Source organism: Mixophyes fleayi, chromosome 1 (genome assembly GCF_038048845.1).
Source record: "Mixophyes fleayi isolate aMixFle1 chromosome 1, aMixFle1.hap1, whole genome shotgun sequence".
NCBI lineage: Eukaryota > Metazoa > Chordata > Amphibia > Anura > Limnodynastidae > Mixophyes > Mixophyes fleayi.
In genome coordinates this window covers 75,113,587-75,140,752 of record NC_134402.1, presented here as the reverse complement: position 1 = coordinate 75,140,752, position 27,166 = coordinate 75,113,587, and the positions used below count along the sequence as shown (strand labels likewise).

Sequence of the window (27,166 nt, the reverse complement as noted above, 5' to 3'; positions counted from 1 at the left end):
TTGTTACATTTCACAGTGTGTTATAATATGGAAGCAGACACAAGCTATAGCGAAATTACATTTCCTCAGTACCTTCTCTTTTGCGTATTTTCAAGTGCAACGTTATATTAGCAGCATAATCAGAGACTTCTCTGATCACGACGGGCAGAATCCCCGAAATCCACTCTTGTCCCAAAGCCATCACCTCCCACTATCACTTTATCAGAGACCAAATGGATTATTCCACCACTACAGCGGGTCTCGCATAGTAGCTACAATCATTTCCTGACTTAACAGTGGAAATTCTTCTAAAAAAATCTGTATAATTCTAGCTGCCTGATTCCAACAAGTATATACACTGAACTTAGATCCTATTTACCCTCACATTGTAGCTTTTTAATGGTCTCCGCCTCTTCTCATCATTGTCCGAGATGTCAGGGGAGAGAGGCAGATATATTTCACTGTCTTTGGAGTTATCTGCTAGTGCAAGTTTTTTGGCTCCAAGTCAGAACCTTTGCTTTGGACAAACTATTGAACTACCTTCCATTCACGCCGGCCTGCGCTATCCTGGGTATTCTTGCTCAGCGTCAAAAAGTATTGAGTAGTGGCAGAAGACTCCTTCTGGCTCTTAGTGCGGCAGTTAAAGAACATCTAACAGTTGTTGTCACAACCAGGAGTCCCTCCATTTAGCCTTTTTAAGGATAAATTATTTTACATATTTAAAATGGATTGGTTGAAGGCTTCGCTCACAAAGTCAAGGGGGTATATTAACTAAACTGCGGGTTTGAAAAGTGCAGATGTTGCCTATAGCAACCAATCAGATTCTAGCTGTCATTTTGTAGAATGTACTAAATAAATAACTAGAATCTGATTGGTTACTATAGGCAACATCTCCACTTTTTCAAACCCGCAGTTTAGTAAATATATCCCAAGATGTTTTTTGAAATGTGGGAGAGCTACTTTCACTCACTTCAACCTGATATTAAGACACAGATTTATTGATGTTTCTTTTCAACATCATGGTATGAATTGAGAATTGTGGCTGACCACCCTATTTTCCTATAAGAGGGGGGAGGGAGTCTTTCCGGTGCAGCAACACCAGATTTTATTGTATATTTCATGTTAACCTACTGTTCATGTCTAGTAATTTTTTTTCCCATGAGGTCTACACACAGACACAAGTAAACTGAAAAATTCCAGACTATCTTTGTAACATTGTGTCAGGTCTTATTTACCATCATTTGGATTCAAGGGTGTACTCCACACAGATAAAAACGTGGCTATCTCCTATGTCTATGCTACCGGCATTTTGCATTTTCATGTAGTGTTTAGTGATATTTTTATTCTCTCTCCCAGGGCTTTATAGGACATACATACTGGACAACGCACCTTCTGCTAAACACGACGTTTAGAACACTCTGGGGCATATTCAATTAAGATCTGATCCGCGGTAACGCGCGTTACCGCGGAAAATGCGCAGTACGGCCGTTAATACGGTACCGCATTAATGCAGATTTTCGTACGGAGCCCTATGGGCTGTGAACGAAAATCCACGTTAATGCGGTACCGCGGATTAGATTCGCGGCCGTTCTGGCGCGATCCCGCGGATCGGGATCGTAATTGAATATGCCCCTAATATTTCATTTAGATGCAGAATTTGCACTGATCCCCAGCTGCCAATCAACAGTTAGCTTTTATCTGTCTAATGCAAGTTTATAGGTTTTATTACAGCTGATAGTTGTAGCACCGTAATCTGGTTATGTATGGTTTTCTGAGCATTTATTCCTGTTTATATAGCTATTATTCTTAACCACATTTTTATGTTGTTCCTATTTAATAATAGGTATAAAACATAAACCATCTATGAATGTTAGAAATATATGTATATTTGCATTCATTTTGCATCATCTGAGATCCCTGTAAATATCAGGTCAGCATACTTGAAAGGGATGAAAGTTTAGGCTCGTAACAAATATAATAAATATAATCCTCCTCAGAGTGATGTGAAGGTAATGTGGACCAAAACACAGCCAGAAGGTAATGCAGCCGGCAGGAAACTGATGATACATAAAGAGTTAAATCAAATCAACTGTCTAATCTCAGTCTCAGTTCTGCTCTTATAATTAAAGACAGTAAGTGATTAATGATATGCCCTGAACTGACACGTTTTGGGATGTGGGACAGACTTTAGCACAAGTATGGCAGCTTCCTGTTATTTATGTTTTGCTGAGGTAAGACACTACAATTCACCTTCTAGTACAACACTTGTTTTACCTGAAGATATTTCACCTTCCACCTTCTCCAGAGGGAAACCAGGCATCTGGCTGACACTATACAAGATGCCTCCTTCTCGTCTCTTGGACAGAGACTCAGAGCTCAGTTTCTTCATTCTCCACACTGTGAGAAACAAACAATAAAATGTGCAATCAACTAAATCACCATTTTCCCTCCAAAATCCAATTATAGCTATAGGAACGTTTACCCAGAATGCTTGGGACTCTCTAAATATGGTTTTCCTTGGGGAGGGAGAGAGACCTTCTTTATCAACAGTATGCTGCTCCTATGCTCTGTCCTTTATTTACGCTTCCCGTTAATGTTTCGTAGTTTAATAAATAGATGGTTTGTTATATAATATTACTGACAACATTTCTCACTTTCTCCTCCCCTCCCTTCCCTTCTCCAACCTAGCATCCCATATTCCGGTATTGGAAATTATATATAATATATATCTATATTTATTACATATATATCTATATCTATATATATTACATATATATCTATATCTATATACACACAATTCTCTTTTTCATTGTTATTTATTTTGCGGTATTGTTTGTATTTGTTTATGTACAATGATTTATTATCTGTTCCTTTCCCTCTGAAAAATAATAAAAAATAAAAGGTTTTTGTTCAAACTACAAAAAGAAAATGGTGTTGCTCAATCATTTAGTATTAATTTGTTCTAAAGTGCTAAGAGTAGCTAAAAAACATAGCAAGAAGCAAAAATCCTGCATCACTGAAACACTTATAAATAAGAACATATTACATTACATACACAAATCATTTATCCATCAATACAAAAACGTGACTTTAAATACAAAGAGAGACTTTTCATTTACACCTTTTGTATAATAAATGTGCAGATGAGTATTTACAGGGATAGTGGCAGTATGTGAGGGTATGACATACTGGCACTTCTTCTCCCCAATGCCTTTGAAGTTACAAGCAGTATTTGGTGATCCAGGTCACAGAAGGGAAAGGAGCAGTGGTACTCGGTGACAGCAAGTGGAGGTGTCAGGACCTAGACTAGTGGCCTGATGGAGCTTAGAGTTAGGCTTAGAGACAGAAACTTATGACTGAGCGCAACTAGAAGAGTGCTGAGGTGTCTAGTTTACTCGTCTGTAGTAACTAAGAATGGCTGAGCGTGAGTGTCGGGGTTGAAGGGCACCACACATGCCAGCTGGAGCACCTTCGTCCTGGGCTGAGGGAGCAGAATGAATATGGGGACATTTACACCATTACCATATTGGTGTCAACAGTATAACTATCGACATCTTCACTGTTGCCATATCGTACCCAACACCCTCTGCTCTGGAAGGTTGAAAGACAACGCACAAAGAAAATGAACATAAACAGTTTATATAAACTGTATCCTACAGGGTGACAGGAAGCTATTCCACGTGTTTACTTTAAATATCCTGTATTTTGCCCATACACCAGTGACAATACAAAGAAATTACAAACAACTTACATTAGAAAGAGAATAACAGGTTACAAAACCAGATCCATCCCTATCCACCAAATGGAGAGTGATATACACCGAACAGACACAACATTAAAATCACCTGTCTGAAGATAACTCTTTATCATGTTCTTCAACACATTCATGAACAATGTTCGCAGTGTGGCAGGGTACATTATCCTGCTGAAAGAGGCCATTGTCATCAGGGAATACTGTTGCCATGAAGAGGTGTACTTGGTCTGTAACAATGTTTAGTTAGGTGCTATGTGTCAAAGTAACATCCACATAAATGGCAGCACCATAGTTTCCCCAGCAGAACATTGCCCAGAGCATCACACTGCCTCCGGTGGTTTGCACTCTTCCCATAGTGCATCCTGGTGCCATCTCTTCTCCAGGTAAACAAAGCACACGCAAACAGCCGTCCACAGGATGTAAAGAAAAATGTGATTCATCAGACCAGGACACCTTCTTCCATTGCTCCATGGTCCAGTTCTGGTGCTCACATGCCCACTGTAGGCAAGCTGTGATGGGCTGTGTGTAATGACACCTTACTATCATAGCCAGCATTAACTTGTTCAATAATTTGTGCTACAGTTGTCCTTCTGTGAGATTGGACCAGAAAGACTAGCCTGCACTCCCAACGTGCATCACTGAACCTTGGGTGCCCATGACCCTGTCGCCAGTTGTCCTTCTGTGAGATTGGACCAGAAAGACTAACCTGCACTCCCAACGTGCATCACTGAGCCTTGGGTGCCAATGACCCTGTCGCCAGTTGTCCTTCTGTGCACCACTTTTGGTAGGTACTAACCACTGCACACTGGGAACACCCCCAAGATCTGCCGTTTTGGAGATGCTCCAACCCAGTCGTCTAGCCATCACAATTTGGCCCTTGTCAGATCCATACGCTTGACCATTTTTCCTGCTTCCAACACATCAACTTCAAAAACTGACTGTTCACTTGCTGCCTAATATATCCCACCCCTAGACAGGTGACATTTTAACGAGATAATCAATGTTATTCACTTCACTTGTCAGTGATTTTAATGCTGCAGCTGATTGGTGTATATTCCTGCTATATTGCCTGCACAGAGCCACACTATATAAATAAATGATGATGATGATGATGATGTAGTTGTCACCAACCTCTATAAGCTTGTAAAATGAGTTTGGTTGTAACAATTCATTATGACTTTCAGAAACAACAATTAGCAAGATGTGATAAACATTAATTCCTTCTCTGTTGTACCTGCACTAAACCTGAACCAATGCAGACAAATATATAATGTGTTACTTACGCGGAAAACCTTTAACTCAGTGTTTGCCCTATTTGATAAGTATTGCCTAAAACTGTGCTCCAGCTTTATATCACCAGATGGAAAGTCAGGCCAAAACTTACATTATAAAATATTAGTATAATAATAATAATAATAATAATAATAATAATAATAATAAATATTATTATTATTATTATTATTAACTGTAATTGTCTCTGGGACTCAGGTGACTGCTCTAAAATTATACCATTTAATCCCAGCTGGACAAATTTAAAATGTAATTCCCCCTCTCTGACCTGCACACACAAAGTTGGAACTAATTGGTCTAGTTAGAGATTAACGTCACGTGGCTCTCCAGATATAAAGGAACTGCAAATCATATTGTCCTCAGGCTAACAGGACTTGCATGGACTTGTAGTTCCACTCCAGCTGAAAAGCTACAATGTCTCCATATCTGGCAAATACACTATAATATTATACACACCATCTTCCTTCACGACATACAACCAATACAACTTCTCAATATAAAGTATCTAACTGCTGCAGAACTTCTCAGGTCTCTCACCCACGCGTGTCTGCCAGGCAATAGGTCGAGCTGTGTCACATGGGCGCTATTTATTTGACCGTTCCCTAGCAACCCTTTGTGGCGTTCTCTTGTGTCACACAAGTTGTGTGACATAATAATGGATTGTCCAGTAACCGGGGATGATGCTCCCGAGATGCTGCTGGTCACTGGGTTATGTGTCTCCAGTAACCGTACTGTGGGTGACATCACCGCTCACTAAGACTGTACATATGGGTCACCCGCCCTCAGTGCGCTCACAAGACCACCTAACCCTGTACAGGGGGGGACGGTACAACAACATTCCTGTATGGCCATGAAGATGATGGGTTAAAGTAGCAGAGCGATATAGTTTATAGTAGTATGATTTTACATCACAAAGTGCATACTAAGCCTGCCTACTCACTGGTGGTTGTAATAAAATGTGTAAAAATGTTTGTTTTATTGTGTTCACGTTTGGATACATTTACAAGTGTGTTTTAAACATTATTATACCAATTTAGGAGGGACAATCCTGATTGGAGGGGAATTCTCAGCAGTCATTTCCCTTTGCTGGGAGTTTTGTGAGGTATGTCTTGATCATCAAGGTTAATTGGTGCCATGGAAACTGACACTGCTACCTGCAGCAATGCCATGGTTCATTTAGGTGAGGGACTTGGGGTTAGCTTTGTACTTTAGAATCGCTAGGCATTCCCCCCAGAAAATGTGGCATACACCCTTGTGGCTTGACCACAGCCCCAACTTATTGTGAAGATGCCCCCTTTACATTGTTTCTATTTGCACCAGCGCAATGGTGGGAGATAGGGGTAATTATCTTGTTCTTGGAAATGATTCTTAACTATCAGTGCATTTACAATGCTCTACCAGTCCTGTGTCATGACAACAGTAAAGCATCCTGAGACCATTCATGTGTGGGGTTGCTTCACAGGCAATGGAGTGGGCTCACAATTTTGCCTAAGAACACAGCCATGACTAAAGAATGTTACCAAAACATCCTCCAAGAGCAACTTCTCCCAATCATCCAAGAACAATTTGGTGATGAACAATGCCGTTTTCCAGCATAATGAAGCACCTTGCCATAAGGCAAAATTGATAATTAAATGGCTCAGGGATCAAATATCGTAATTTTGGGTCCATGGCCAGGAAACTCCCCAGACCTTAATACCATTGAGAACTTGTGGTCAATCCTCAAGAGGTGGGTGGCCAAACAGAAAACCACAAATTCTGACAAACTCCAAGCATTGATTAGGCAAGAATGGGCGGCCATCAGTCAGTATGTGGCCCAGAAGTTGATTGACAGCATGCCAGGGTGAATTGCAGAGGTCTTCAAAATGAAGGGTCAACACTGCAAATATTGACTCTTGACAATTAAATTAAGTTTATGCAAATAAAAGCCTTTGACACTTATGAAATGCTTGTAATTTTACTTCAGTATACCATAGCAACATCTGACAAAAAAGTATAAAAAAAAAACTGAAGCACCAAACTTTGTGAAAACCAATACTTTTGTTCATGATTGTATTTATACGTTTGGATTTAACCATGACCTGATTTATTAACTACTGCTAATGTTGCTGCCTTACCGTAGTGACATGCACTTTCCCAACCAGCAACCACAATTTTTATTGCGCAACTTATGTGTCAGCTGCTTAGATTGACTAAGATTTTGTCTAAAATCAAGTGTAATTTCTGCCTTAGTAAGGGGAAGACATCACCCTCTGAAGGGGCGGGTTACCTTGGTGTCAGAAGGTGGTGTTTGGAGCCCAAGGTGTCTGTGCTACGAAGGTCAGGGACCACTGGTTGTGGGACAGGAGCCATCAACTTGCACAGAATAAGGCACTAGCCCATTGCACTCAATATTCCTACATGAATTTCTATTTCTTGGTTCTGGCCTGTTGGAATGAGAAACTTTACTCCTCTTCCTTGTTTCTGTAGAAGGGGGTGGAGCCCCAATACCCATGTACTATAGCTCTACCTGCTGGCTGGTCCCTCCCCTGACCCCTGATTTTCAGTGCCTCCCCTTCCCTCCTGCCTTCAGACACCTCATCTTCCACACTTCACCTCCATGCTGCCACTGGCTCCCACAACATATTTCTCCTTAATTATGACATCTCTTGCTTCTGTACAGCACCTGCCATCATCCTCCACCATCAGACTCTAGCCTGGCCTCTCTGCACCACTTTCAGGGCAGCACAGTGATTTAGTGGTTAACACTTCTGTCTCACAGAACTAGGATCATGAGTTCGATTCCTCACAATTTTTCCTAAGAACACAGCCATGACTAAAGAATGGTGCCAAAACATTCTCAAAGAGCAACTTCTCCCAACCATCCAAGAACAGTTTGGTGATGAACAATGCCTTTTCCAACATGATGACGCATCTTTCCATAAGGTGAGAAATGTGATTTTGCTAAGCTGACGCCATCTTGTTGCCTTATAGTTATTTTGTTCTGTTATAGCTTAAATACAATTAGATGCACCTGTTTTGTAGGAGTAATTCATTATTTGCAACGCTATGCTTATAACCTTGGACATACCAGACAGGAGATAAGCCAGCCCCCCCTGGGGAGTTCTAGTGTGGATAATGAGAGAATATACTAACATCTGTGTGAAGGGAACATGAGTGGTTAAAACCTTTTGGGGCGTAGTTTTCTGTAATATGTGATTTTTGCTATATAGATAGGAACTTGTAACTAATAAAGCAGGGGATCAAAACATCGAAATTTTGGGTCCATGGCCAAACTCCCCAGACCTTTATCCCATTGAGAACTTGTGGTCAATCCTCAAGAGGCGGGAGGACAAAACAAAAACCCACAAACTCCAAGCATTGTTTAGGCAAGAATGGGCGGCCATCAGTCAGTATGTGGCCCAGAAGTTGATTGACAGCATGCCAGGGCGAGTTGCAGAGGTCTTCCAAAAGAAGGCTCAACACTGCAATATTGACTCCTTGCATAAAGTTAATGTAATTGTCAATAAAAGCCTTTGACACTTATGAAGTGTTTGTAATTTTACTTCAGTATACCATAGCAACATCTGACAAAAAGAAACACTGAAGCAGCAAACTTTGTGAAAACCAATATTTGTGTCAGTATATTAAAACACCAGGGAGATTTTGAATTTTTGTGAATGGGAAAAGCTTCCAAATCATGTTTCCCATCTGTAGGAAAATATGGTAAGGGTCTCCTGAATGGAGAGAGAGGGCAGGCTCCATTCATCAGGCCCATTATGGGTAGTAGGCTGATTTGCGCTGGACCTGTGGAAGGGTGTTTAAAAAGCGGTCAGGCTGGATATACATTCTCTCACTGTCTGAGGACAGGGGAAGCAGAGTGTCTGTGAGAACAAGCCTGATGTCTGCCTGCTAACCATGCTGATGCTTATGTTGTGTTTAAATATGTTAGTCAGGAATGACATATGTTTAGTGAGTGCTGGACACGCAAGCTGTGTGTTTTCAAGTTTTCTTTTATTTTTCTGCTTAATAAAACTGGCAGATAAGTTGTCTGAAGAGCTAAGTTTTCAGGGACAGTTTGAAGACTCTTTTCATGACAAGATCTGATTCTATCTAGTTCATGAGAAATTCACTCTGATAACTTTACACAAAAGGTTTATGTTCCCTTTTAAACTGAAGCACATAAAGTACTAGGACACCTGTGGGAGTTCCTGTATTTCACAGCCAGCTCTCTGCAGAACGCTTATCAGCAGTTTGTTTATATTGCCACTTCCTTTGCATAGTTGACCTATTTGTGGAGTGGCTCATTTGTTATAGAGAAACAGGTTCATAGTCACTCCTAGTATTCATAAAACTCCTGCTGAGTGGTCAGAACTGTTGCTATAAATCAATGTGGATATTTAAGCTTCCCAAAGCAATTATGTTATCTGGTGCCAGTATCTTGCTTTTTTTTTTTAAGGGAAAATGTAATTTTTTGAAAGTAAAGTATAAAGCAGTTATCTCCATTGCTATAATTTGTTAACCAAAATAATTATTTGTTATCACATTCACACATAATGTAAAATGCTGTTATTTAAAATTGTACTACAACTTACGTAACGTTTACCAACACGTCCCTGTCTGTAATAATAAGGAACTGGCCAATCAATTTAGTTTACAGGTTATAAATGGCGGCAGAGGAGAGTGTGAGCTGGAGGAACAACTACAAACTACATCTAGGCATCCCAGTAGTTTTCAACTGAGGCTGTAAGAGGAACGGAGGAGCCCTAAGAAAAAAAAAGGCGGCATGTAGTGCAGCTTGGGGTTCCAGACAGTAGTCGGATCACGTTAGTTAACTCTTTTCCATAGGGTGCTTTCAGTAAATGCTGATTTTGTGAAAACTTCACATATCAATTAACATTTTGGATTATAAAAATGTATAGTTCAGTTTTACTTGCATTATAGTGTTATGCTCTTTGATTCTCAGATAACATGGGCAGCACGATGGCTTAGTGGTTAGCACTTCTGCCTCACAGCACTGGGGTCATGAGTTCAATGCTCAACCATGGCCTTATCTGCGAGGAGTTTGTATGTTCTCCCCGTGTCTGCGTGGGTTTCCTCCGGGTGCTCCAGTTTCCTCCCACAGTCCAAAAACATACTAGTAGGTTAATTGGCTGCTATCAAATTGACCCTAGTCTCTCTCTATGTATGTATGTGTGTCTGTCTGTGTTAGGAAATTTAGACTGTAAGCCCCAATGGAGCAGGGACTGATGTGAGCGAGTTCTCTGTACAGCTCTGCGGAATAAGTGGCGCTATATAAATAAATGGTGATGATGAGGACAAGATGGTCACATACCCATTCATATGGTCGTCTGGTGGAATCTTTTCCGAGTTGATCCAGAGTAAGGAAAATAATCCTTCCTCATTCCTTAATGACATGTGCGTACACTCTCCTCTAAAGCATATAAGTCAACTGGTCAGATTTTCAGTGTTAGCCATAAAATATATCTATCTTGTAATAGTATGACAGTGGCACCGATTACTGGTATATCATTTTGACATGTCTGGTCACCTGTGGTAAAAGTAGAACACAACGGCCCATGATACAGCATCAGTCCCCATCCTCTAGAAGCCTGAACACACCTAAGCAGCATGCAGCATTAATGCAGAATTTCTGAATTTGTGTTGAATATGATGTACAATGTCCTTTTTTTAATTGCAAGCAATGTTAATTCAGATAGATAGAATAAGCTGTGCTCTACATTAGCAAATGAGTGTATTTTATGCTATACACACCTGAATGTTCTGGGTTGATTTAGGGGGAGGTATATCTGATTTACACCCAAAGTAAACATGCACAGGTGCTGCTGTTGCAGAGCTGAACACATCGTGCCATGTGTCAGTTCAACATATGCGTGTAAGTAGTATATTCATCCAACTTAGCAGCCTTATAGAGCGTTGGATCAGTCTCCAACCAAACATGGGACCCTGCTGTAGAGGAGTAAGAGAGATTATAGTGGACACTCTTAGGATGTATAAACACAACAATGGTTTCAGCTGTGTAACACACAACCTTTGATATATATTAGTGTTCAATAGTTGCTTTACTTGATTTTTAAACATAGTTTGACTTATGGTTGTATTCTTATTTGACACAGGGAGTTCAAGTACAAATACTGAAATGTTGAGTATTTTCTTATGAATTCATTTTTGAATCTCTAAATAATGCATCTTACATCACTGAAACGCATCATTAGACCTCCTGTTATGTTGTTACACTGCCAAGTGCACCACATGTTACATGACAATTTATTTTTGGAAAGATTGTTTATTCAAACTAGTAGAGTTACCAAAAACTGTTGCTTAATGCAACAGCATTTCAGGCAACTGGTTTTGTGGAATTATAAATACAAATTTCCCTGTAATGGTACATGGGCAAGTTTCTGCCAACTCATCTACCTGCTCTTAAAATTGTAAGATGAATATTAACTATAATACAGAACATGCATTTGGCAGAGAACAGAAATGAAAGAGGTGGTGTGACACAGGGGTGGACTAAGACGATATGGGGCTCTGGACTATATGTACACCATGGCAACCCCCAAACACCCTCCTTGTGTCACATATCTCCCCTCCACTGTACCCTTATCACATATGTGCTGCCCCCAAGCCTCCCTTCCCAGTGCCACATATACCCTAACCCATACTTGCCAACTCTCCCGGATTGTCCGGGAGACTCCCGCATTTTGCGAGAGTCTCCCGGACGAGTGTGGCAATCTCCCTGATAGGAAGGGGGAAAAATTTAGTTTAAACGCCGCGATTCACCCGGAATCGCGGCGTTTAGCCCCGCCCCCACTGTAAAATGACGCGATTTGCGTCATTCCGTCACGGGGGCGGGGCCAAAATGACGCGATTTCGCAGCCCCGCCCCCTGCACGCCCACGTCCCAGCCGGCATCTCCCGGAAAAAGAAAAAAAAATGTTGGCAAGTATGCCCTAACCACTGTATTTAACATTTCAGTGCCCTGCCATAACCCAAGACTAATATGGCCTGGATCTGTAGGCCACGGCAGTCACCCCTTTGTTATTTTATTCCACAACTGGTGTTAAGCGTCAGGCTGTCTGCTAATAGAGATAAGTGATGTGAGTCACCAGTTATTTCACATAATAAATACCGGCCATCAATTTAGACTTTCTAACTGATAATTACCGATCAATACTGGGCTCAATTTCAACTTGTTGCAAATGTTTTGATTTTCCAGAAGTTTAAATTTTTTTGTTTCCAGTACTGAATTTCCATTTCAAAATTGCAACTCTCATATTCCTTAGACAATGGTCAGTGTTGCAAAAATGTATTCAAATGGGGGTATCAGTAAGCCCTTAGTCATCCTTTCCTCTCTTATGCTAATTAAAAGATAAGGGTTAAATAAAGCAAAGACTTAAAAATGTGCATACCGCTACTTCTCCTATTGCTTTCATTGTAAAACTATCAAATGCCATTCACTTACATTTTCCATACCATCACTTCTAAATTTACACTCTGACCAGTATGTGTGTATATATCTATAGCTCTCTCTCTATATATAATATTTTAAATAAACTCAATATAGTGGCACCAACTTAGTGCTAATTGGAATGATTTTGTTTAACAAGTAAACAGGGGCTGGCTGGCAGACTTTAGCCTGGGGGGAAAGCATACAGCACTTGCCGACAAGTAGCGGCCCATCCTTAAAGGGTGATTTTTGCTACAATATATATTTATCAATATAAAAGTAGGCTATTTTAGTGTTGCTTAACCCAGCGATACTATATTATTGTTATAAACAATGAATCTTAAATAATTTCCTTCTCCCTTGTTTTTTTTTATGTATTTTTTTAAAAGCCATACCTGGCTGATTGGGATGGGGTATATATAATATTATAGCAATAGATTACTAAATTGCGGGTTTGAAAAAGTGGAAATATTGCCTATAGCAACCAGATTCTAGTTATCATTTAGTACATTCTATAAAATGACAGCTAGAATCTGATTGGTTGCAAAATCTCCACTTTTTCAAACCCACAGTTTAGTAAATATACCCCTTGGTGTCAATTAATAGCTTCCAAACCACCCCAGCATTAAAAGGTCCCATTACACCATCTTAAATTCATAGGGCCCCACTATTAAATTAAATAGCCCCACTATCACCCCACAATAGAACTAAAAAATTAAATTAAATTGCATACTTCACACCCACATTATATTAAGACACCCCACTCACTTCATCATAAAGTATATTAAAATCCCCCTCCCTTCCCTCATACATTACACTAACATACCTCCCTCACTTCCCTCAAACTTACCTTGTTCCAGCTGAGCTGTGTTGGAGCTTGTCACGAATGGCCAGTCTGTCCCAGATACAGCAATCTGAACAGCTGGCCGTCACATTAAACACTTGAATACACCTTTTCTGCCACCACAAAGTGTCTATTATGGTGTCCTTACGTTAACCAGAACCACTTAACGTTTCACACTTAAATCATATACACATGTAGCATGAGCTTCGTAAGGTCAAAGAATCACGGAGAATACACTAGATTAAATCAATTTAATCTGAAAAATGTTTCCAAGGCTTAGTTCCAAAAATTAATAACAAGACATACAATATATTTGCACAAATAAGTTTCAGAAAATAAAATAGGAAATAAAATCAGAGTCACTACTTATTAGTTAAGACCTGGGGGTAAATGTATCAATCTGAGAGTTTTCCGGCGGGTTTGAAAATCCAATCAGATGCTAGCTATCATTTATTTAGTACATTCTACAAAATGATAGCTAGAATCTGATTGGTTGCTATAGGCAACATCTCCACTTTTCAAACCCGCTGGAAAACTCTCAGCTTGATACATTTACCCCCTGGTGTTTGAGGAAACACAATTGAGAAATATTGGACATTTCAGTCTTGATAGACCCCCTCATGAAAATGCACACGTTATTGTCTAAGTCAGAAGATTTCAAACCTTTTTCCACATAGTTCTCACCTCCCACCTTTAGAGTTTAGCTGTCAATAAGGACAGATTGATCTTCTAAATGTCACAGGGCTTTCGTAGTGAGCTAGAGATGTACTGAGATTGGGAATGTTCACAGGACCTTGAGTTCTCAACTCTGCTCGTTCTGCTTAAGTGGCTAGATGGTTTACAATGTTGGGGCTTCAAACTCCTCCAAGATCCCATCTCTCCCTGGTCTGGCTATTTTCAACAGATTAATGACACTTGCATAAGTTCAAACTCAAGTCATCTAGCAAAGCACACATGTTGATATTACATTACAAGGTTACATAAAATATACATAATCATACATGAATTCAACAGAAAATAATCAGCCATTAGATATACTACATAATCGTCACACCTCTCCTTAAACCTAGGACACGGAGAACTGTGACCTGTCACTGTCTCTCCTGCCCATTCACCATTTCTGCCCCTTGGTGCGAGTGGCCATCTGTGTTTCCATGTTCTGCGCCTTTCCGGTGCTGAATGGTGAAGTTATATTTCTGCAAATTTAAGCTACATCTTAACAGCTTTCCATTATCCCCAGAAACACTATTCAGCCAGTTTAGAGGATTATGGTCTGTGAAAATGGTGAAATCCCGTCCATTCAGGTAGAGCTGTAGCTTTTGCAATGCCCATATGATAACTAGGCACTCCCGTTCAATGGTAGCATAAGCCACCTCTCGGGGGAGTAGTTTACCACTTAGGAAAATGATAGTGCTCCTCCACCTGCGCTCTCACCTGGCTAAGGACAGCTCCTAGTCCATAGTTAAACGTGTTGGTCTGTACTATAAATCTCTGTTTAAAATCTGGGGTGTGTAGCACAGGGGACTGGGCCAGAGCAGATTTCAGAGCTGTAAATGCATTCTTACAATCCTCTGACCAATTAACCACCTGTGGTAATTTCTTGTTTAAGTTAAGTCAGTCAGAGGTTTGGCTAGGGTGCTATAATGGGGCATGAACTTTCGATAATACCCAGCTGTACCTAAGAAAGACATGACCTTTTTCTTCGTGGTAGGGGTCGGCAACGCCGTGATAGCCTCTACCTTTCCTGGCTCTGGGCGGAGGGTACTGCCCCCTACACGCTGCCCAAAGTACTGCTCTTCACACATGCCAAACTGCACTTCTCTGGCTTGATAGTCAGACCTGCCTCAGTAATTCAGCCTAACACACTATTTGGATGCATCAGGTGCTCCTCCCAGGTTTGGCTGAACACCGCAATATCATCCAGGTAGGCAACTGCATGTCACTCTTGGCCCTCTAGCAGGTCATTGACCAGGCGCTGGAAGGACGCAGGGTCATTTTTCATTCCAAAGGGCATGACCAAAAACTCAAACAGCCCTAAATGGGTGATAAATGCAGAGCGCTCACGTGCCTCAGTTGACAATGGGATCTGCCAGTACCCTCTACTGAGATCCATAATGGTGATGTAGCGTGCCTGGGCAAGCTGATCTAGTAGTTCATCTATCCTAGGCATAGGATAAGCATCAAACACTGTGGTGTCATTCAACCTCTTATAGTCTACACAGAACCAGGTGCCCCTACATTTCTTTGGGACCAGTACCACTGGGGCAGCCAAGAACTGTGAGACTTTTGAATTACCCCTATCTGCAAATTCTCGTCTATTTCCATTTTCATTGCTTCTAGCACTTCTAGTGAAGCACGATATGCTGGCTGTCTGAGGGGGGTCTGGTTGCCTGTGTTGTTTACAGGATGCGTAACCAAGTGTGTTTTTCCAGGTTTTCCTATAAAATAGGACAGATAGAGCAGGTAGCTGACCTGCTACGGCCCTAGCTGAGAGTCAGACAGCTTTTCATTGCAGTGGGCATCTGCTAGGGACCCTGCCTCTATAGCAGCAGTTGCTAAATCTACCAAGAGGTCAGACTCCTGATCGCTCTCAGGCAAACTACACACAGCTAATACAAAAGCTTCTCTGTCATGATAAGCTTTGAGCATGTTGATGTGATATACCTTTTGGCCCTCATCTTTTGCCACTACATAATTGACATCATTAATGCGCTGTACTATGGTGTAGGGGCCCTCCCAGGCAGCCTGCAACTTGTTCTGCCACATAGGGATCAGAACCAGAACCTTTTGCCCCACCTCAAATATGCGTTCTCTCACATTGCAGTCATACCACAGCTTCTGTTTTGCCTGCACAGCTTTCAGGTTGCTCTGTGCTATCCCCATTAAGGACTGCAATTTTTCCCTGAATTTCACTACATAGTGTACCACTATGGGCGCACCCGGCGCCCATACAGGAGTTCAAAGGGTGGGAAGCCAGTGGATTCCTGCGGTTCCTCGCAGTATGCAAAGAGGAGGTGTGGCAGGAACCTTTCCCAGTCTCTTCCCTGCGACTCCACAAATGCACTGGCTATGTCGGTCAGCATGCCAGGCCAGTAAAAATTATGTACCAAACAAGTTTTAGTTCTAGCAGCACCCAAATGTCCTGCTAGGGGTATCTCATGGGCTACTTTCAGCAACTCTTCCCTATAGGTTTCAGGTATAACTAGTTGCCTTTCAGCAATTACATCAGGATGCATACTCGTGACATTTTTCTCTCTGTACAAAAGGCCATTCTCCCCAAAAAAATTCTACCCTCCTTACTTTCCAGAAAGCCCTGACTGACCCTCCCTCTTACTGTCAATAAACTGGGATCAGTGTTTTGTTCTGTTTTTAAAAGTGTCTCTTCTGAGTTTGTCAGTGTTGCACAAAGCATGAGGTCGTTCATTCAAATCACTGCCTGAATCTGCAGCTTCTACAGTGAGGGAGGCGGGTGGAGGGAGATTAGTTTCTAGTGAACATCCCTCCACTCTTTCAGGGGTTAATGCACAGCTCCTCTGTGTTGCTCTCCGGGTCACTACTGCTAAAACATTGGATACATTTTCACACTTTGAGTCACCTTCAGAACTGGGCACATGTAAATCGATCCGACTACCTAAAACATTAGCAGACATGATATCACATTTAGGCACAACCTCACATTTTGCTCTGATCAAATTCACAACCTAGGGGATTTAAAGTGTTAGTCTCTCCAACAAGAGCATCATCAAAAATATTAGCACATAATCCATACTTGCCTACTCTCACGGAATGTCTGGGAGACTCCCGCATTTCTCGTGAGTCTCCAGGACTCCCGGGAGAGTGTGGCAATCTCCCTGATCTGCCCACTTCCTAGTGAAGTGGGCAGAATTAGGTCCGAAACACTGTGATTCACCGGGAATTGCGGCGTTTGGCCAAAATGGCGCAATTTGTTTTTGGGAGCCCCACCCGCTGCACGCCCACCTTCCCCGGCAGGCTCCCGGATCATACTTGCCATAAGTTGGCATGTATGACATAATCCCTGCCTCTGGATCACAGGTACCTGCAAATCTGCATGAGTATTCTCAGCAGCACATGAAATTTCATTACATATTTTTGCACTCATGTTATGCTGGTCAATAGAATTCACCTGAAGAACAATGGAGTTAGTTTGCAACAGTGCATCAGAAATGACATCACTTTCATTTATATAAGCAGCGTGCATACTTCCCAAATCAGTCCCCAACAGTACCGTGGCAGGCAGAATATCGAGTACCCCAGGGCAGACTGCCCCTGCAAACAAACCACTCCATGGAACAACCAACATACAAAACTTTTTATCATGAATTTTTTAGTCCAAGTGTATATTTTCCTTTTACCCAGCAATATACCACTTTATTCTCCCTAATAGAAAGATGAGAGCCTTCTCAGGTACCCGTTAATCCAACTGTAGTAATTATGTGAAGAAAAGGATGGCTACATATATTGAAGCATTGCTGAACATCTTTGTGCTTGGCCCCACAGAAAAAAGTGAACACGTACCAGATAAAACATAAAACGAGAAGTTATCTGGGAGATATGGTTGACCTCGTTTTCCAGAGTTTGCAATCTTCCTTTGTAAAACTCCCAGGTAAATAGAAATTAAATAGTATATAGTGTAACAGTACTAACAAATGTTTATTCCCACAAGGAAATGTACATTTATATTAAAATAAAATTGCTTATTGTCGCTTATTGCTGACTGTCTTGGAGACCTAGATGGACCCACGTCTGCTCAAAGGTCTGTACACCATCTTCAAGCGTGTCACATGGTCACTGTAATGACGATTGATTACCTTATTCTTTTTTTTTTTTTCTATGTCCATATTGTTATGCATGTTGTTGATGAAAATAAAAGTTTTTTTGACATACTGACATAGCCAATCTTCCTGGATTTTTTCCCAGTTCATCCTAGTGCTCAGTAGGTTCTGATAACATATAATCCAAACCTAAAGGTATTAAGTATGTGGGGAAATACCTATACCCAGTGGCGGATTGGCCATAGGCCTTACAGGGAATTTTCCCGGGAGGCCGATGGCCTAATGAGGCCGTCTGGATACTGCCTCATATCTTTTTTTTTTCTTTTAGTACATTTTTTTTTAATTTGTCTCTCAGCGGCGCGGGGCATGGTGGTGGGTGGTAGAGGGATCGGGAGGGGGGAATCCGCTTCTCATTTGTTTTGTCCTGAAGAGGCTGATGGCAGTGATGCTGTCCTGGCAGTGAATATGGAGGCTGCCTATCACAGAGAGGGGGCTGTAGAGGTTCTCACGATACTTCAGCTCCACACAGGTTATGTCCACTGCATCACGGAGCTGAGTGGTGCAGGCACAGGTAAGTTTGTAAACTGGCATCACAAAAAACTTGTTTGACACCGCATAACTAACATTAAAACACATTCAAGTAACGCTAATATCGTACATTCATCACGCACTATTTCCAGTTCTAATGTTTATTCTATTCATATTTGCAGACATATTTAAAATGTAGAAGACTCTTTGCTGTTGGGTCAGTGCAGCCTAGTATGTCCTGTACGATGTCTATCACTGCAATGGTCGTCATTTCATTTATACTGAATTTGACGAGTAAATGGTAAGAATTGCAGCTAACATGCTGGAAAGGGCATTTTATTGTGTAGTTGGTTGATATAAAAAGTAGGGACATTTCCAAGAGCAAACCTTTGAAAGTTGGTACATTCAAATTAAGGATAGTGTGTCTTCTTTGTCCACCTAAATTTTCAAACATTATCCTTTTTATGGGATAATGACTACTTTTATTATTATTATTATAGAGTCTATTAGTATTAGTCACTGTCACGAACGCGCTCCCAGCTGCCGTGACGTTGGGGTGTTTGCTGTATGAGGTCACACACGATTTCAGCCCGCAGTCTCTCTCACCTATCACACAGGTTCTTAGACCTACGGAATCGCCCCCAAACACAGCGCTCTCACACCCCCAGACACTTCAGGTACAGCCACCACCTATTGGGTACGGGCAATAGGACCCCAATATACTATCCCACACTGGCACACAGGCTTCTAGTTCCACAAACTAGCAAGACTCCCACCAGCACACACAGGGTTAACTCTTCACACCTCCAGACTGTTACACAAATGTACATACAAGCACACACAGCTTGTTAATCAAATGTATCAACAAATCACACACTGGCATTCCAAGGGTTTACCTGGACGAGCAATCTCCTCTACAAAGGCTATGGATTATTTAGAGTATCAAGGACGCAACTTATTAAATTTTAGATTTAATATACAAAAGGTACAGGGCATTCAGATAAAAAGAAAAATAAGGAATAAACAAATAATAAATTTGACATAACAAGCAAAACAGTTTAAAATAAAAGAGATAACGTACAGAGCATTACTTACATATAATAATCTGTATGCCTGGGGCAGGCAGAAATAATGGACAGTCCTTCAAATAGATTGATCCCCAAAAGTCTGACAATTTGTTCCCTCAGAACACAGATTTTTAAGCAACCTCAAATGGGTGCGGCATTCACAGGGGCAGGGTTAATGCTAATCGGGGTTGTGTCCTGGGACACCTTTTCAAACCAAATTTACCTGTTGCCTGATTTATTAACCAATTCTACAATGTGATATATTTGTCCTGGACAGCGTTACATCGATCCAATCTTATCATTAACAAATCCCTTATGACTTGGTTCATCTTGTCATATCAAACATGCCTAAGTACAGGGCATTCGCAGAGCTTCCACTCCTTTTCTCCATTTCTCTGTGGGTCAGAATTCTTAATTTACCATATGAGCTGCCCTTCCTCATGCTATTGAGGAATAGGTGGTTGATCTCTGCTTTTATTGATTTTAAGTGGCATATTTTAAAACTGAATTCTTTCTGTCTATACAGTATTACATATAGGCTATGTTATCCCCTGGCCTCATTGAGCCAGGCTACATGCTGAGCGGTACCTACAAGTCTATTCAAGTGTCACAAGCAAACAGTGCTATGTCCTGGAAGCTGCTAAAAGTGGCAGGCTTATCTCCTCACACTGGGATGTAAAAACCTCCAAACACCATTACATCAGACTCTGCGTCTTTTACTGTTACACTAGCTTATCAATGGATTCATTTGATACAACCTATTTACCCTGCAGTTATGAATTATCCCTTGTAAATAACTGCAAGCTCTCTAATTTACACCTAGGGGTTAGTTTGTGTTTATACTACCTATTGAAGGGAAGTAAATTAGCTAGGGAAATACATGATCAAATACAATGGATGTCTGATCTGCATATCTAAAGCTGGTCTCTGCACAAAGGGTTTACCTAACTCAATTACCTGTTCCTGGGCTCATTTAGTCACACCTTTATCTGAATTGAACATCAGGTGAATTTAGGTATTCATGCAAACATTTATTTGGGTCCTGACATCCAATATTCTATTTCAGCATATCAGATTTATGCTTTATCCTGACATCTCCCCCCTTCAAGAGATGGCATGGGCATTGACTGACAGGTCAATGCCCAAGATCATCTCATCTAATTTCCCCCTGGGTCCACTGTAATAGCTGCTAGCTGGCTCTCACTGTCATTATGAGCCTTCAACCGATTATTATGAAAATTTCTCTCTATCATCCTGGCAGGGGAATCATACCACTGCTTCTGGCTGGTCTGGGCCTGCATCACGTTCTCGTGTACCAACCCTGTTACAGTGTGCACTTTGTCTCTAATCCTCATGTCTTCTAAGTGAAAGCCTGAGGGAAAAATCGCCAGGAATTCCTGATACTGTACTTCTAAGTGGGAACCCCTTAAGGCTGGCACAGCAGAATACCTACTTCCACTCTGCCCTGCTCCCCAGTTACAACCTTCCCTGTCAGTGGGACACCCTATGCACTTCTTATCTTGGGGCCTACATAACAGTACACTCCCCTCCCCCTTGGACTCATCTATCTGGGGATGTAGAGTAGCCGGGAGTATGGGCCCCTCATCTATCTCCTCTAAGCCGTTAGACGGCTGGCTAAGTGAGTGTGGGCTAGCAACTGACCCCCCTGTCTCTATGGAAAACTCAGACGAATGGTCAGAACTCAGATGTAGATCTGAGTGGTGAACATTCGAACTACAGGTCCCAGCAACAAAGTAAGAATTGCTGTCACTCGCTACTTCCCGTTGGTCAGGACTATGTGTCTCCCCCACATGCTCAATCGCTCTGTATGCAGCTGGTTCAGGCACAGAATATACATCTTCACTCTGCCCTCCCTCCCAGTTACCTGGTACAGCATCTTCCGAGCACATTACCTGGGTAGAAACATTGTCTTTCTCTAGCACAACAGAATTAATCACATTGTCATCTGTCCCATTTCTAGGAAGCATATTATCTACACCAGTATTAATGCCAACATCTGCAATAACAATGTCCGCTGTCCCTATCCCATGACAAGATGTCAGTGTAAAAACAGGTTTGGATTCTAACACAATACTGTTATTGACATTATCCTCATTATAGGCAGTAGGTCCAATAAGACATTCTCTTTCCGTATCACATCCTGGCACCTCGGGTTCTTCCCGTGAATCATCATAATTGCCAGAGTTAACACTGGCACGTATCAGCTTCTCATCATCACATTTCACTCGCACAGCACCAGATGCAAAATGATTACAGAACAGTTCAGGTTCTTTACACAAAGTCACATCATTGGCAGGTTCAGCATTATCCCATACTACCTGGGCTGAGTCACATGGTGTAACAGAATTAGAGATAGTAGGAACAACATTTGCGGGAACATACTGAGAATTTAACCATCCAAGATCAGTAACTACTAAAACATTTGTGGGAATATCTTCAGGCACTTCCATTTTTCCCCCAGAAATAGTCTTCTCAACAATTATGTCCTCTTTAAAATCAGCCTCCTCCAATAGCAAATTCTGTGCAGCATCTGGTAGTATGCTGCTAGCATCATCAGCTTCCCCCAGCAGATTAAAAGGGGCCTCTGGATGCAAAATCTCGGTAGCATATTCCATGTTATCTGTAGCTGGCAGGGGTACCTTTTCCTCGTGGGCCACCCCTATAGGCTGGGCGATTACTGATCCAGCTTGTGAAAGAAGCTGCTGCAGGTGCTGCCTTTCGTCAGCCACCCGGCGACACTGATCTAGCCAGAATGGGGTATGAAGTCCACCCCTGAAAGATACCTCTTCCTGAGCGTATTCAAAACTCTCCTCCAGGTAGTCCAGCCGTTCCATAAGACTCATCGTGTAGCCCGGAATAAGGACCATCATGCGATACTCGCTGAAAGGATGTATCGGGCTTTCCTCTTCCCAGTCGAGGTGTTCGATGATCTCCCTGCGTGTCTTGTTGTGGCAGGAGAAACCTCGCAGCTGAGCTTCTTCAATTAGCTCTGCCATACTCATCATGACAAGTGGATTCTTTGGATTTATGAAAATGTACCTACTTGGATCCTCTGGTTCAGTGACATTATCCACACCTTGATCCTCTGGGTCTGTCTTGCTCCCCAGCTCAGGTTCCATATCACATTGCTTCTTTGCATCATCCTCCAATAATGCGTGAACCAGCTCCTTTTTAGTTTTATCTGTCCAGTCGAGACCTCGCTGCTCACACAGGGCAATTAAAACTTCTTTGGCTTTTTTCTTGTAAGCAGCTGCCATCCTTGCAGTCACTTTGCAAAATAAAAGATAGAAAAGAAAAACAAGAGAGAAGGGAAGGGAACTGCTTTGCACGTATGTCTTCAAAAATTATAGCCCTGAGTTTCGTCCTTGTAAAACTATTGTATTCCTCGCAAGGTTACAATCAGTTTATAAGTGCAAGGGTTAATTGCTTAAACCATGCACTTAATACTCTAAGAAATTAAATCATCCCACCGCTATGCCACCAATTTGTCACGAACGCGCTCCCAGCTGCCGTGACGTTGGGGTGTTTGCTGTATGAGGTCACACACGATTTCAGCCCGCAGTCTCTCTCACCTATCACACAGGTTCTTAGACCTACGGAATCGCCCCCAAACACAGCGCTCTCACACCCCCAGACACTTCAGGTACAGCCACCACCTATTGGGTACGGGCAATAGGACCCCAATATACTATCCCACACTGGCACACAGGCTTCTAGTTCCACAAACTAGCAAGACTCCCACCAGCACACACAGGGTTAACTCTTCACACCTCCAGACTGTTACACAAATGTACATACAAGCACACACAGCTTGTTAATCAAATGTATCAACAAATCACACACTGGCATTCCAAGGGTTTACCTGGACGAGCAATCTCCTCTACAAAGGCTATGGATTATTTAGAGTATCAAGGACGCAACTTATTAAATTTTAGATTTAATATACAAAAGGTACAGGGCATTCAGATAAAAAGAAAAATAAGGAATAAACAAATAATAAATTTGACATAACAAGCAAAACAGTTTAAAATAAAAGAGATAACGTACAGAGCATTACTTACATATAATAATCTGTATGCCTGGGGCAGGCAGAAATAATGGACAGTCCTTCAAATAGATTGATCCCCAAAAGTCTGACAATTTGTTCCCTCAGAACACAGATTTTTAAGCAACCTCAAATGGGTGCGGCATTCACAGGGGCAGGGTTAATGCTAATCGGGGTTGTGTCCTGGGACACCTTTTCAAACCAAATTTACCTGTTGCCTGATTTATTAACCAATTCTACAATGTGATATATTTGTCCTGGACAGCGTTACATCGATCCAATCTTATCATTAACAAATCCCTTATGACTTGGTTCATCTTGTCATATCAAACATGCCTAAGTACAGGGCATTCGCAGAGCTTCCACTCCTTTTCTCCATTTCTCTGTGGGTCAGAATTCTTAATTTACCATATGAGCTGCCCTTCCTCATGCTATTGAGGAATAGGTGGTTGATCTCTGCTTTTATTGATTTTAAGTGGCATATTTTAAAAATGAATTCTTTCTGTCTATACAGTATTACATATAGGCTATGTTATCCCCTGGCCTCATTGAGCCAGGCTACATGCTGAGCGGTACCTACAAGTCTATTCAAGTGTCACAAGCAAACAGTGCTATGTCCTGGAAGCTGCTAAAAGTGGCAGGCTTATCTCCTCACACTGGGATGTAAAAACCTCCAAACACCATTACATCAGACTCTGCGTCTTTTACTGTTACACTAGCTTATCAATGGATTCATTTGATACAACCTATTTACCCTGCAGTTATGAATTATCCCTTGTAAATAACTGCAAGCTCTCTAATTTACACCTAGGGGTTAGTTTGTGTTTATACTACCTATTGAAGGGAAGTAAATTAGCTAGGGAAATACATGATCAAATACAATGGATGTCTGATCTGCATATCTAAAGCTGGTCTCTGCACAAAGGGTTTACCTAACTCAATTACCTGTTCCTGGGCTCATTTAGTCACACCTTTATCTGAATTGAACATCAGGTGAATTTAGGTATTCATGCAAACATTTATTTGGGTCCTGACATCCAATATTCTATTTCAGCATATCAGATTTATGCTTTATCCTGACAGTCACATATGCTAAATGTGCCTAACTTCCAAGGACAGTCCTAGGTACTCACTGTATTTTTTTTTCTGGGTTAAATGAATATTTATTAAAGAGGATTATAACATCACAAAAAAAATCTCAGACTGGGACTTCCATCATTTTTGTGCTTTGTTAGTACATTACCCCCACTGTCAAAGACAAATACTTCCATGACCATAAGCAGGAAGCTTTACGCAGAGTTAATGTTGACCATTGAATTTTTTATATATATATACATATGTTTTTGCCTATCAAACATTAACTGCACAATTGGTGTTTTTCCTCTCTATACAACTATATAACGAGGGTGGAACTACAAAGCAAGACAGTTTGATCATTTAAGGCTCAGACTGAGAGACAGAAGACACGCCAGGCAGGGGCGGATTAGTCATAGACTTTACCAGGAAAAGTCCCGCCTACTTTTGTGTTGGCCCCACCTAGAGCTGATTTGGTGCCACCCACATGAGGCCACTTCAATATTTTTTTCCAGGGCCACTTTAAGTTCCCAATCCGCCCCTGCCTATACCCTCAGTCCTATAACATTCCCACATTTCCCTATGCAATTGGTCTTTACTAAAATTTTATTTATTCCCATAATACGTATATGTTAACACACACACACTATCCAACGTCTGCAGGTGCCAGTAACTTGCGACTGTATAGGAAATCATCATCGTTTATTTATCTAGCACCACTAATTCCGCAGCGCTGTACAGAGAACTCGCATCAGTCCCTGCCCCATTGGGGCTTACAGTCTAAGTTACAGAAACACCGACGTGAGCCATTTTAACTTAGCCTACTTAATTTACCACTTATTCTCCAATTGAATTAACATATGAAGAAATGATTTAGGCTAAATTACTTTCAACATCTATTACTTAATTCCACTGCAAAAATGTGATTCAATCTGCACTTTCTATGTGGAAGATTAAGATGGGCTTATTCACTTGGTGAATTCAGCATCAACATAACCTGGAATAGGAAGCACGGACACACAGCATCCATAGAAGCACTGCAAATTACCTTTTTGGTGTGTCTTCTTGCACCTAAGTGTGCCAACAAAGGACACTTGGTGTACCTCTCTATAGGGATCTATTATTAATACATATAGCACCAACATACTGTGTAGCGCTTATGATCATAATTATTTCAAATGATATTTATTCTGTGTTTCTCTGCAGCACAGGATGGACAAGTTATGGACACAGCTTAAGGCAGAGGAGCTCAAACCCAGTCCTTAAGAGCTACAGACAGGTCATGGTTTCATGATTTCTATCTGTAGAGAGGTAGGATAATTACTGACCCAGCCAAATAAATTAATTTATCTATGTTTGATTAAAGAAATACTGAAAACATGAACAGTTGGTAGGTCTTGCTTAAGGTCTCATACCCACTGGTGATTTGCTGGTTTTTAATGCTAGTAAAAACATGTTTCAAATGTATTTGGTATACATTTTTACTAGCATATAAATATATAGGTATATATATATATATATATATATATATATATATATATATATATATATATATAATAAATATAAATATATATATGTAGGTTTTCCCAAGTTTACAAAAAAATGGAAAACATAGCGTTCTAACAATCGCTACCACAGTGCAAGTAAAAGCAACTTGGTACGAGAACACTAGAAACATTATTTAGTACAAGACCCTTTACACACAATAAAAACCGGCTATAAAAACTACCTGTGTCTAAGGGGCATATTCAATTGTGCCATTTCCACGGCGCGCTAAAACTACTACCATTATTACGGTAGTAGTTAGCTGGATTTCAGCTCGCAGCTCTGAGCCGTGAGCTGAAATCCAGCGAGAAAACTACCGTAATAATGGAAATAATGCGCGAACCACAAGATTTTCGCCATTTCTGCCTACAATTGCATATGCCCCTAAGTGTTTTTAGTATCATTACAGTCTTGCTCCCATTCTTATATTTTTTTAAGAAACTGATTTCTATACAAATGTTTTGCATCTTAATGGACAAATTCCTTCATAAAAAATTATTGAGTAAAAAAAAGCCAATGCTCATGAGCCGCAAGTATGAGCTGACCAACGTTACCATGAAGTCACCTATGTTAATTGCGAGTAGATACTAAACACACCTCTAGAATGTAAACGTGCAGCTAAATACAGATAGTATATAGAGATGAATATTGACCCCTCTAGATTAGCGGGACCTGTGCTTCCTCATTAATGTACTCCCTCCTCTTACGTGCACAGAGCAGCATTCTGCACAGAGGAGATCCATCCCTTCCCCCTCCCTTTATGTGCATCCTACTGAC

At 41.2% G+C, this 27,166-nt stretch overlaps 1 protein-coding gene across 1 annotated transcript in view; it reads right to left on the bottom strand.

Annotated features, from left to right (window-relative positions):
• Positions 1-27,129, bottom strand: part of LOC142139361 (LRP2-binding protein-like) — a 40,204-nt gene extending 13,075 nt beyond the window's left edge. Inside the window, exons 1-2 of the mRNA XM_075196899.1 lie at positions 27,043-27,129; positions 2,254-2,376 (exon numbers count right to left, since the gene is read on the bottom strand). Coding sequence (XP_075053000.1) covers positions 2,254-2,368 — 115 coding nt within the window. The 5' untranslated portion in view covers positions 2,369-2,376; positions 27,043-27,129. The remainder of the gene's footprint in view (positions 1-2,253; positions 2,377-27,042) is intronic.
• Between the last annotated feature and the right edge of the window lie 37 nt (positions 27,130-27,166).